This window comes from Phalacrocorax carbo, chromosome 3 (genome assembly GCF_963921805.1).
Source record: "Phalacrocorax carbo chromosome 3, bPhaCar2.1, whole genome shotgun sequence".
NCBI classification, from domain to species: domain Eukaryota; kingdom Metazoa; phylum Chordata; class Aves; order Suliformes; family Phalacrocoracidae; genus Phalacrocorax; species Phalacrocorax carbo.
The window spans coordinates 10,719,082-10,732,134 of NC_087515.1; the positions used below are offsets into that span (position 1 = coordinate 10,719,082).

General features: G+C 45.8%; 1 protein-coding gene across 1 annotated transcript; it reads left to right on the forward strand.

Annotated features, from left to right (window-relative positions):
* The first annotated feature begins 1,180 nt into the window (after positions 1-1,180).
* On the forward strand, positions 1,181-5,110 carry LOC104053732 (cytochrome c oxidase assembly protein COX20, mitochondrial). The gene is made up of 4 exons (XM_064445814.1): positions 1,181-1,306; positions 3,448-3,562; positions 3,705-3,768; positions 4,354-5,110. The coding sequence occupies exons 1-4, from the start codon at positions 1,274-1,276 to the stop codon at positions 4,493-4,495; spliced, it is 354 nt and encodes a 117-aa protein (XP_064301884.1). The 5' UTR covers positions 1,181-1,273; the 3' UTR covers positions 4,496-5,110.
* The last annotated feature ends 7,943 nt before the right edge of the window (positions 5,111-13,053 follow it).

Below are 13,053 nucleotides of genomic sequence, written 5' to 3' on the forward strand. Positions count from 1 at the left end.
TGTGTTAAAAAGATTTTATTCAGCATAGGATTAAAAAAAAAAACCCACATCAAAAATAATATTAAACAAGGTCTGAATATATTTTATTGCTCCCAGGAAAGTAATGTGTTTCAAGACACACTCATCATTGCTAAGATGGAAAAGGTCCTAAGTTGAACCTACCCTGTAATTCCCTATTTAGCAGGTTGTTTTCTTGCTGTGAAATGGATTTTTACATTATCTTTCAGAGCTATAAAACTCTGTCCCACATTCCTGAGCACTATTTACCTCTTCAGATATTACTACAGGAACAATTACATATCTAAGGCATCATTTCCAGTATGTCTACCTGATTTAGCACAGGACTTACTCCTGCCGAACCCACTAGTGTTTTGCCTAATTTAGTTGTAAATGTCCCACACGAGGTAATTTTCAAGAAACAATTCTTCCTCCACCTCCTTCCCCCTGCCAGGGGGGTACTCTTCTCCCAGCTGCACGTCGCCTTTTCCTTGTCCTCGTCCTGTTCCAGCACTCTGGATGTATCCTGCAGACGCTGACCCTCTCCCACCCTCCGCGATGTCGGTACTATTCAGGCTATCTACGCCCTGTCAGGGCTCCCATAATCTCCTTCTCCCACTAGGTGCTACTCACTAAGCATGTTTACGTCTGTTAGTCCTGTTATTACTATTTCAGCTTTTAATAACTGAGCTCAGCCAGGCTGGGGCCGCCCGGCTGAGGCAGGGCCTCTCTTCGAGGATTTATGGCACACCCCTGAGCAGGGACCTGGTCTCACACCCGTCCCCAGCGCGCCGTTCCGTGCCACGGAGCGCCGAGACCAGAGAGCAGCAGGGGGGCGCACGGAGCCCCCGCGTCGCCCACCCCGCGCACACCGGGCCGGGGACACGGGTGACGGGGTTCCGTCCCTGCGGGGGCGCCAGACCCGCCTCCCGCAGCAGCAGCAAACCCGACACCCCCGGGCGGTGGCGGCGGCGCGCGCCTGGGCCCGGCTGAGCGCGAGCGCCAGCGCCGCGCTCCCTTCCCCCGCCCCCGCGCGCGCGCGCGCGCGCGCTCGCCCGCGCGCGCCCCCTGCTCCGTGACCCATTTCACCGAACAAAGGATTTTGCTGGAATCTCAGCCCGAGACCTAAAATGGCGCCGGCGCGCTCTCCCTCCCCCTCCCCCGCCGGCACCATAGAGAAGGGGCGGGCCGGGGCGGATTGAGCGGCCCCTCCGCCTGCCCTCTCTAGGCGGCCCGTAGTCCGGGCTCGCTGGTTCACGGGCCGCGCTGTCACATCATGGCGGACGAGGGCGACTCTGAGCCGAGGAAGGTAATGGAGGGCGGGGGGGAGGGAGCAACGGCCCTTCCCGCCCGCAGCCCGCCCCCCTCACCAGAGCGTGAGGTCCCCTAGCCTTCCCCTGGCGTGAGACGGGCGGCTGAAGGAGCCGTGGCCCGGCGGTCGCGCCGGGCTTCGCGCTGTGGGCGGCGGGGCGGCCCGCGGGGCATCCGCTCAGAGGCAGGGGTCGGCGGAGCCTTTCGCGTGTTTTAACGTTTCACCGCCCGCGCCGCTGGAGCGCAGCCGGGCGTTGGGATGAGGAGGAGGAGGAAGAGGAGGATGATGATGATGGTGGGGAGGAGGAGCTGGAGCTGGAGCTGCGCGGCCGCCCGGGTCTCCGCGCCCACGCGTGTCAGCGCCCGCGGAAGCAGAAGGGGAGGCCTGTTATGGGGGCAGGAGAGGTTATCGCAAAGCAGTGTGAACCCCCGCTGGTTTGGCTCGCGAGGAAACAATTAGGGAACAATACATGGAAACCGATGGCAGGACCGAGGCTCTGTAGGGCCAGGTGGGTGGGGTTGGGGCTCTGTGTTCATTTTTCCGTAGAACCCCCTTACGGGCCTCTGTCTTTGTGGGTGAAACATTGTCCTGACGCTTGGCCTTCATAACGCCTGTAGTTAGCAACGGTTACAGTCATAACGAGGGATTTCAAGTATAGCAACAGGTGAAATACTATTTTAAAAGGATACATCATGCTGCATGGATGTGGCAGGGATACCTTCTTAGCCAACAACAGCAACGTATCAAGTGACCTCTTCCATATGACAGTACTTGAGATTACTCATCAGGAGGCTAGACCAACATAGTCTGAATCCTTCTTGTCTTATTTGTACAGAGGGATTATGTGGACACAGCTGATGGTCGTCCAGAGGGAACATAGATAAAATTATTGATGGGGATTTCCGTACTTTAATACAAATCCAGATGTTGTCAGATGCTTGCCATCCCTGTTGCCACAGTCAGACATGTTTCAGGATGACTCGTCTCACAAAGTTGTCAGCCCTCCACAAACAGTTGACTATACTACTCCAAAATCTACTTTGTCCAAGTCAAATAGCTTGACAAAAAATTAAAACGACTTAAAAATAATCTTTTGATATTTTAGTTGATAGAGTTGCACTTGTGATATTTAACAGTCTAAGGACTTAAACACAATAGAAGACAAATTCTAATACTGTCCCTAACAAAAGAATTACTACCGGAAAGATGTGCCGATGTTACTACGGTGCAGCCACTTTAACCCTGACCCATGTCATCTTGGGGCCTTTTTGCATGTACTTTCTCACTCCTGCTTGTGGCGCCAATGTGCATTTGCAAGGATGTTTGTCAAGTAAGAGTTGCATTCAAGTTAGAAGACTTGGGTTATGCGGAAGCCAATGTAGGCATCTCTGAAATGAAAAACATACTTGTCAATTCACAGCTGGGTTTATGAATGCCACATAATTACCATTTGAAAATTAAATAGAAAACTGATAGAGGTAAGCTAGAGTAAGTTATAAATTTGAGGCAGAGTATGAAATAATTTGAATAATTTCTACCAGTAGGTTTGTGTAAAAACTCTGGTTGTATATAGAATTTCTGTGCACAGCCCCTGCCTGTATGTAGGATGAGGTTAAAAATTACTGGTTCATAAATGCTTTTATTCTGTGTTCAGTATAAGGTTCTCTACTACATGTGCATTCTCCAGTAATTCCACTTTTTTTTTAAGCACGTTTGCTTTTTCAGATATTAAAATTACGTGGCATAACTAACTACATAATTGTTTGTAACCTTACCTGTTTGTTGTGATGTATGTTGGTTTTGAACAACGATCCTGGATTGCTAAGGATTTTCTCCCTTCCTTTTTTGGGGAATGTAAAAGAAAAAATGAAATAGTTCTTTTATATGATTCAATAGAAAGGATGGATTGACAGGTTTGTACAAAATTGTTTCCTATATCAATAGTTAACTCCTCCAAAACCATTCCTGATACAGTTGCGAGTGTTCACATTTGCTCACGTATAACCCTGGAAGCAGGAAATCCACAAGTGTTTATTTTTGACATCTAAGGTAACAAGTCAGTTTTACAATGAAGTTGGCATCATAGACTTCTACAAAAGTACTTTTTTAAATTTATGGTGTGGTTTTTTTTCTTTCAGTCCTTTAAGCTCCTAGGATTTCTTGACGTTAAAAGTGTCCCGTGTGCACGAGAATCAGTGCTCTATGGCTCCCTGGGTTCTTTAGTTGTGGGTCTTGGACATTTTTTAGCAACTAGTAAGTACTTATTCCTTCTGGGTTTTATATATTTATTTGCAAGGAAAAATTAATTCCTGTTTGCTCTTAGTTTTTATTAATAATGGGAACTCATCCAAGGTTTTGTCTCTAATTTTTTGGAGGATTTTTGTTTTTCTTTCAGGTAGAGTTAGAAGATCTTGTGACTTTGCAGTTGGCGGCTTTATTTGTACGATGTTAGGATACTGGTATGTAAAACTCTTCTTGAATTTTGACAGATACGTTGGCTGCTTTGTACAGCCAACAACAGTGACCTTTGACACTGTTTTTGAAACTCCATAAAAAACTTTCATAGCGAAGTGTCTTCTTCCTTCTCCCCAAAATATTTTTTTTCTATAGGAGAAGAGTTCCATGCCTTTGAATTTTTATGGTAATATTTTTTAAAAAAAACCTGCTATTGGCTCTTGAATCCTAAGAGATCAAACCACCCAGTTATTTCCATCTTTCTTAATTCCTTCTTTTTCCCTTCACATATGCCGTCCTTCTGTCCTAATTATAATGGCAGCATAGTAAATGGTCATGAAATTAAGATCCAAATTATAGAAATTAGCATTTTCTATTGGACTGGTTTATCCTGCTCCTCAGTGGCTGCATAATGTTTGCCTTAAAGAAATAGCAGTTTCCCTAATATTTTCATTATGCATCATTTCATAATGAATTTTGCTAGCATTATTATATGTGGTTTCAACTTTTTAACTCGCTGAATAACTCTTGATTTGATACTGTCAGTCATAAAGCAGGGAATCATGTTTTCTTTTCATCCTCTCCTCTAGGTTTTACTGCAGGTACAACTTGGCCCAACACAGGATCCAGCAAAGAATGCTTAAAGAAGGAATGAGAAACAAAATTTTATTTGAAGGCAGTTCCCTTGACCCAGAAAGAAAACAAACTGGCAATGAAAGAAGCGATTCATAGTCTGCTATACAGGAATCTGTGGTCTAATAGAGTTTTGGGAGAAGGTGGTCCAAAAATGGCAGTCTTCCCTGTAAATGTGCCTAAAACTGATAAATCATGCTGGTTTTCCTAGCAAATCTGAGCAAGAAAGTCATAGTGAATCTGTTAAGTCAGTATACAGGCCTTTCTTTTTTTCATACTTGTACGGATGTGTATGACTATGTACACAGTTGGGAACGACCTCCTGTTGAACACCTGGGAACTGACATGTTCTGATACAGGGTCTCAGGATTAATGACAGTGTTTTGGGGCTGCTTTAACTTCCGTCATAAACAGAATGGTTTGTTTTACCAAACTTGTAATTACATCTCATTTAAATACAGGAAAATATTTTCATCAGCTGCTCTCTGCGTAAATTTATCCGTCCGTGCTACTGTTAATTGTGGTGTTTGTAAAACAGGAATATTTAAGCAGTAAGTGAAGGCTTTGCTGGTGCGAAGTGGGTGGTATCAGTAGCCTTTGTTAGATTTCAGCTGCAGGATAACTTCAGATAACTTATATACACTGTGAATTTGAGGGTTTTCCATTTTTGTTCTGCCTGTGTGAAACTAAGAATAAAATCGCACTTCAGAAGCAGTCCAAGCTATGTAAGCAATACTCTTTCTTGATTAAGAATCTTGCTGTTCTATTTAAGATGCTTCCTTACAATTGGTGGAATAATAATTTACATTATTTGTAAGTAGCAATGGTCAGTAGGGTTGGTTAGTTTTCTTTTTTTAAGAAAAGGCGTGTCCTACTTGTCTGTTTCACTGTACATTTTCAGTTGAAAGAAATACCACTATATAATTTCAAGGAAACCATCTTATTTGGGAAGATGTTAGATCTAATTATGTATTGGTAAAAAGCTGAGTGATGGCATAATATTCCTTGCTTGCTTCTGTCCACACCAGTGACACAATGTAGTTACTTTTTTTACAAAATGATTTATCATATATTAGGCTGTAAGCACTTTTTGGTGTAAAGGCAAAAATAGTCCTTTCCCTCCACCCTGTACATGGTCTGAGAGAGAGTTTGCAATCTGTTGTTAACTCAAGTAGGTGTGGGAGGTTTGGGAGTCTGGATGTAAACAGCAGCATTGCTCTACTTACTTCATTTGGAACTATACATGAAAGCACGAAACAAACATGCTATTTACACTAAGATAATTAAACTTTTACACTCTGTGGATTAGCCTCTTACAAGAAGAAAACAAACCTATATACTCTTTTCCCTTTTTTTCCCTCTATTCCTCCTGTTTCTTCTGGGGGAAACAATAAAGGTAAATTTTATGGAGGACATTCAGTTCAATAGTTCTACGTAAAAAGTCTCCAGAAAACATGAGTTAGCGCAATGAAAAACTTTGTCCTCACTGCAAAATCCAAACTCAGAAGTTAACTGGTAGCTGACTCTAATTCAGAAAAGAATGTTTCCCCTGGTTCTGTGCTGAGGGGGGAGGCTCCTTCCCTTCGGATGGGGTAGGTGGTGGTGTCTCGTAAAGCCCCTGGCGCGGCAGTGGGAAACCGAGCGGGCCGTGAGCAAGGACTTAGCAAGCTCCTATTTTAGTACATGGTTGAGTTCTTTCCTATCTGACCTACGAAAAGGAACTGCAGCCTAAGCAGGGGGTCTTTGGGCTGCGAGGTCATAGTTCAGCTGGAGAGTTAGGGAACAAAAGCAGGGAGATGAAAATTTACCCTTTGGAGAGAATGCTGTTTTGTACTGATGGGAAAGAAGTTAGCCTGTGCGTAATGGCGTCCTTCAGAATGCACAAGTACTATGACTACGGTGAGAAAAAACCCAGAATCATCATGATACTGTGTAAATCAAAAAATGTGGGGGAAACTGCAGCATTAGATCCTCTCTGGTGTTAATCGGTGTTGATTTAAGCTACTGCATTTAAGGACATTTAGCTCAATAGCTGCTTAACTACAGTATTGGCAATTCTGGCCAATAACTATGACATTCTAGATGCATCTGCTTTGTGTAGATAACTGATCTAATACTTCTGCCTCACTGTGCAAAATGTGAAATGAGTATGCCAGATGTTAACAGAAAAATAGGGAACAAGGCAATACGCAGGCAGGCTGGCCTGCATGCTTGAGCTTCATCGTCTCATAAAAGTTGAGGTGGAATTGAGCTAACCAAAAGTCAGAGCCTGTGCTGAAGGGGGCGGGGGAATAAGGCAAGGAAGCCGTGATCAGGACTCTTTGGCATGATGGGGGGGGGGGCGGCCTGCAATAGCAGAGGGAAGAATGCTCATGGTTAAATAGGCAAGGAAAAAAGCCTGACATTATGGAGTGCTGGCTCCGGCGCCAGCTATGGGAGGTGGATTGAAGATGGCCAATGGGTTACAAACCCCTGTTGAAAGGGCGAGGGACAGGATGGAATCTCAAAGCTATTAGTTGTCATAAATTAGGATACAGTCACTAGAAAATAAAAATTGTAGCAACTTAATAGGAGTAATTTTAACATTTGAAAATAATTTCCTAACTTTTTTTTAATTAGTGAGCTGTATCCCTATTAATGCTAATTTTTTAAATCTAAATCATTGTTGGAAACACAGAGTGCATCTGTGTTTTATTATTGGACTTGGTATCTTTTAAGTATCACTACTAAGGACAGATGTGATAGTTCTTGCTTTATGGAGGTTCAAAGTATTCCTCAAATTAAAATATATCAGACAGTTACTAGAAAGAAAGATAAATAGTAATTTTGAAGGTGTTTGGTTTTCAGTGCTCTGAATGAGCCTTAAAAAGGCGAGAACAAAGTATAGCAACTTTAAAGTTGCTAAAATCTTGTTTATTTTGCTGACAGTTACGTTACTTGGTCACTAAGTGGTGACTGACAAGCACACTTAGGTGTTATCCCTGAAGTTAGTAAGACCCTCCCTTAAAGCAATCTAAACCACCACCAAAATAAATAGGTGGGTTTATGGCCCCGTTTGCTCCTCCTCACCTTAGTCTTCCCACTCCCTGCAGTAGTGATGCTCTTGGGATGAGGCGTTTGCCAGCCCCCTCCACAGAAGCGCCCGCTCGGGGCTCCCGACAGCGACCGGGGCGCGAGGGCCTGCATCCTCCAAGCCCTTCAGGAAGGGAAGTCACTGTCAAGGCAACAGCCAGAAACGCAGCGACATGAGGTTAATTGCCAGCTCCGTTACTGGAGGTGGTGCGATCAGATCGCCTTGGCTCTTCAGTGCCTTTGGCTAAAGCAAATGTAACCTTTCAGCCATTGACAGCTGCGATGGGCCCAAAACCCAGGAACTTGTTTTGAAGTTGACAGAGTTGAATTGCAGAGGCAATTACAGCTGTCAGGCCGAGCTTGTCATCTACGCCTTCACCCAAGCAGAGGTTTTGAGGAGACGTGTTGGCATTGCCTTCTCGCTGCATTTTGCAGGCTTCCAGGCTATTTTGTGTGTCACCAGCACCCCCTCCAACTCCCCGAGTGCTGCAAGGGAAAGGTCACCTCCTGTCATTCACATATGAGCCTGGCTTTTGGTAGGGTGATTTTTTGGGGGGCAGGGGGAGTACATTTGTTATTTCTTGTGTAAGCAACCCAGGTAACAATGAAGCACTGTGTGAACTTGGTTGTAATGAGCTCCCAAGTGAAAAATTTCCTCCAGCTCAGCAGACTAATTCTCATACTTCTCTCATTCCTCTGTGCAGGCGTTTAGCTCAAGAACTCAGTGGTTACCAGTGAATGTTGTTTGGTTTGCTCCATTTAAAGTTTGAAACAAATATGTTATTGCCTTGAAAAACTGATCAAATCAGTGTCTTTACAGCATATCCATGTGATCAAGATGATGATCTTTTGGTGATTTTTTTTTAATTAGAAGAACCAAGAACTAATTAGATGTCAGAAGTGGAGCTGAGTTTTAGTTAATGTGACTCAAGGCCTTGGAACATACATCCTTCTTATGCTTAAAATGAAAATATTGCATGACGCAAGTATGGCTGTTAAACCCTGCAGTGGGGGCGGGGGAGCAAGCTGGTGCAAAGAAGGACAGAGGAGAGAAGGTAGAGCCTTGGATGAGACAACGTGAGTAAAACACAGACTTTTATTCATGGCTACCAAACCCCTGACTAAGACTGTTCGTAGGCCACCATGTTTTCACGCGCTATTTTTTTCTGTGTGGGCCTGTGGTTTGCCTGAGAGCCATCCAGCAGTGGGTCTGCCTGTTCCTGTGGGAATAGGTCACAGCATCCCTGTATCTGCTCATTTTAAAGATTAAGAGCAGTTCGTTCTGAGGAGGATGTTTTACTCCTTGCAGCTTTTGTCATCTGTCACGAGCAAGGCTGCGTCACAGGCCTCAACGCCCCTGCACGTGCCAGGAGCCCACTGGCAGTACACGAAATGTACAGTGGGAGCAGACGATTGCCACTGCAGGGCTCTCTCTTCAGACTGGCCACAGTTCCAAAAATACCCAGCCTGTATATTGTGGTCATCTACTTAACAGAACCAAAGATTCCCCTTCTCTGTCTTCATACTTGAAAGAAAATTAAACCCATGCTTTGCGCATTTTTTAAACTTGTTCATTTTGTCAAAAGCTGTTACAAAGAGCAGCAGATGTGCTCTCAGCCAGCGTGGCTTCTCTCCCCGGACAAGATCCTCGTCTCTCCTACTTATGGCAAACGGCTTGTGATCAGCTCTGGTGGTCACAGTGTGCATTTATCCTCGAGGCATCTTGGCCTTCAAGCCCATGTATAGATGCGTGACAAGTTTTCACAGTTCACCTACAAGCTTTACAACTCTGGCTGATATTCATGCTTTCCGTCGCCCAGGTCAAGAGTTCTTGCCACCTTTACCTTTGCCAGGTGGCCAAACCCAATGAGAGATCTATCTCCATCGCCTCATCACTGTGACACTTTGCACAGATGCTGTGGAAATCGGGTAAGGTATCTACCCAGCCCCTTTGCCCATGGTTCCTTCGCCTGAGCAAATTTGCAGCCAGGGTGCCCACAATTCTCACCAACAGAACATTTAGGATACATTACTTAAGCAATTAAAGGGAAACTGTCATCCCCTTCCCTGTCAGGAAATACCTAGGCTCTGGATGAGATAGTAGCAACCACACTGAAGATGTAACGCCAGTAACTGATTTATTATTGGACAGCTACATTATCACAAATGGCTGTTGCAGGAGTCCTTCATAGAGCAAATACAAAGGAAAAAAAATTTCAATGGCCTGTTCATCAAAATAGAGGGGGTGGTACTCTGCTCAGGCCCACAATGAAATCTGGACCAGTGATTATCACGTGCTGTGCTTAGAATGCATTCATCCAACACTTAGAGCCCTCAAGGGTCCCCCTGAGGCAGCACCGGGAGGTCATGACAGAACTTGTTTGACTCTGTTTCTTAGCTCTGATAGTATCCAAGTGCCATGTTCTTCCGTAACCGCCTACTCAGATTCCCAGATGGATAAAAAGAGCTCAGCCCTTTCTTCCGAAGCCTCAAAAACTCCCTTTGAGCCAGTACTGCAGAGGGTTTCTTAGCCCCGCTAACAAGCATGGTGGTCCTCACCACCCCAAAAGCTAGTCAGCATTCATCATTTCTAGTCACCATTTTTGATATCTGCGTTCACCCTTCTACAGGAGACACTGTCACCCACGTGTGCACTCTCAAGATCATCTGAGATGCATCTTGAGGACATCTAAGTGGGTCACAGAGCGATCACCTACCGCACAGCCAGCAAGCCGCTCCCTTGGAATAGCGTTCAGCTCAAGCAGAGTGGAGGGTGCCCCCGACGTGCACATGTTAAGTACGTGGACGCAGGCATGTGGCCACAGTCCCCGCACTTCAGCAATGCTCTGAGAACTGCAAGGCTGAGAGACACCAGAAACCACAGCCCAGTATTAAATCGCATACTCCCAGTATGGCAGTAAACCTGACAAAATTCAGAGGAGTTCAGTTACTGATACATCAGCCACACCATCCGTCTAGTGGTGAGCTCCAGTGGGATCCACATGAATTGGAAAGTTTAAGATACAGCCACCCTTCAAGGAGGAACCCATGCACTCCCTCCCTTCCCCCACCAGCCTTTCAGTTGCTTTCAGAGAATAATTTTCACTGGTTTGTTCTGGAACTAGAGAAGGATACTTATATTCAGTACTTGCTGGATAATACACCTTTCAAAGAAGTAAGTATCTATCAAAGCAAGCTCATTCCCGAAAACTCTCCTCTTTGTTTTCTGTGCTAGGACCTGCCAAAACAAACCGCTGGGGTCTCTCGTTTCCCTTCCACGGGTGTTTCCTTAAAGGAAAAAAATAAAAAGGGGCTGGCCAACTGCCAAGTTGCGGAGGCACATAAATATCCCGGGGCTGTGGCAACGCGGCTGCCGAAGCAGCAGCAGCAGCCCCCTCCCGAGAATGTCCAGCAGCAGCTGGGGACACACTGGGTTTTTGGAAGTGTCTCTTTCCTAGCCTCCACCTTCTTCTCCACCACCAAACAGACCATGGAGTTTCCTCAACGCTGAGCAGAGCTGTGCTCAGCACGTTGCCCTGCAGATGGGAGCCCTGGATTACAGAGATTCCTTCCACCTCCTCCCTTCTTTCAGAGGAAGCAGCTCCTACCACAGCCACGTACGGGAGCCAGCCGGTCAGCTCGAGCGCCAGCAGCCGGCGTGGCGCTCGGTGGCCCCTGCTCCACGCAGGAGATACTTCTCTCTAAAAAAGGGGCAGGAGAGTTCATACAAAAGCTGTGACTGAAGGAATGTCTTAGGTCTGGAAACCAAATGCGCTTTGTGACGTTTAAGTGTTGCGTTCTCCAACATGTAAGTACTGAAATAGTTCTTATTGCACTATCACAGCCGCTTTCTCCGAGGTCTCTCAGCGCAAACGGAGAATACACAAGACATTTAACTTGCACAACTATTGTCTAATATTTTTTTTTGAGATGCTTGGCTTACTATTTAACAATTTAATAAATGATCTTTTAAAAAATATATTATCATTATTATTACATAACAGAGTGTGCACTAGGGGCTGGGAAGCAGCTAGCTGAATAGCCGCCCTGCTGCAAAGGATAGGACTTACAGTGGACGCCAAGTTGGACATGGACCAAGAGAGTGTTCTCACTGCAAATAAGGCAAAGCACAGTCTGGGTTCCATCAGGAAGTATCCGGCCAAGAAATCCAGGGACGCACTTTTTCCTCAGTACGTGACACTGCTGAGGCAGTGCATCCAATGTTGCTGTCCAGCTTTGGGCCTCTCAGTCAACAAGGATGTCGACAAACCACAGAGGCTCCACTGAACGGCACCCAGGTGTTCAGGGAGTTCAAACACATGTCCTCTGGAAAAATGGTGGAAGGATTTGGACTTAGTCTGAGGAGGAGCAGGCTGTGGGGTGACCTAATAACTGCCTGACAATGCAGGACAAAGATGGAGCCTCTTGGCAGTTGCAGATGATGTGGCAGGGGCAATGGCTACAAACTCTAGCTTGGGAGCTTCCAACCAGGCAGCAGGACTAACTGTTCCACTACGAGGGCAGGGCAGCACTGGAATAGGTTGCCCAGAGTGGCTGTGTAATTTCCACCCTTGCAAGTTTTCAAGCTTCCACTAGACAAAGCCCTGGCTGACCTGAGCACCAGTGCCAGTTCTGCTGCAAGCGGGAGGCTGGACCACATCTCCTGAAGGCCTTGCAAACAACATTTCTGCAATTCTGCGACCTAATGAGAGTGGAAAATCTGCAAAACCTGAGGCAGAAAAAGCCACACGCAGTGCAGAGGACCACCCACGTACCAATGTCGCATTTTGCTTTCAGGAATTCATTTGCTGTGCTGCAGTGCTCCCAGGCTGGGCTGGAGGCCCCACAGCACCCCAGGTGCTCTGACAGCAGCAGGGAGCACAAAGCAGGGAAGATAGTGTGCACAGCAAGGAGCTGCCAGGCTTTGGGTATGTAGCTCTGCTGCTCACAACATGCATGTGATGCTGCATGTGGATCTGCCCCTGCTAGCTCAACTATTTCCAAATCTTGTCGACGTGAGCAAACTCCAAGTGTCATTTCTTTCAGAAAAAAATTACAGTAAATCCCTCCAATGAGGCTTACTCATTTCCTCTCCCCCATTTCTTACTACCTTGTCACCACAAAGACAAAAGTCTTTTTATAATACAAGGCCTTATCTTATCAACTTGCTCAACAGCCCCACAAAGTTGAAAGTTCAGCAGAGCCCACACCTGAATAGGTTACATGGAGACTAAAGAAGGGAATCTCTCACCCGGTAAACAATCACTGGTATTTTAAGCATGCATTTACCTACAAGGAGATCTTCAGTATTATTCTGGGCGCACTGGCACCATTTCAGAAGGGTGCTCCATCAGTGCTCCTCACCTGCCAGCACAGACCTCCCTGCATCTAAGGCAAGCCAGTTTTTGTTACAACTTGGGGGAAAGCCTCCAGAGCGCAGAGCAGCAGAAGAGTTAACATAGGCTGGTGTGACATAAACGAGGGCCACACTCAGACCAGAAAACACATACTAGCATTTTTATGCCCCGTGAGTTATCAGACATGCCCTAGGAAGCAGCTGTCTGATCCTAGCTAAGGGAGAAGTA

Bases quoted from the DNA above. Each gene is read 5' to 3' on its own strand.
- LOC104053732 (XM_064445814.1), top strand. From the start codon at position 1,274: ATGGCGGACGAGGGCGACTCTGAGCCGAGGAAG. The intron at 3,563-3,704 runs GTAAGTACTTAT...TTTTTCTTTCAG, and splicing joins TGGACATTTTTTAGCAACTA to GTAGAGTTAGAAGATCTTGT. The intron at 3,769-4,353 runs GTATGTAAAACT...CCTCTCCTCTAG, and splicing joins TGTACGATGTTAGGATACTG to GTTTTACTGCAGGTACAACT.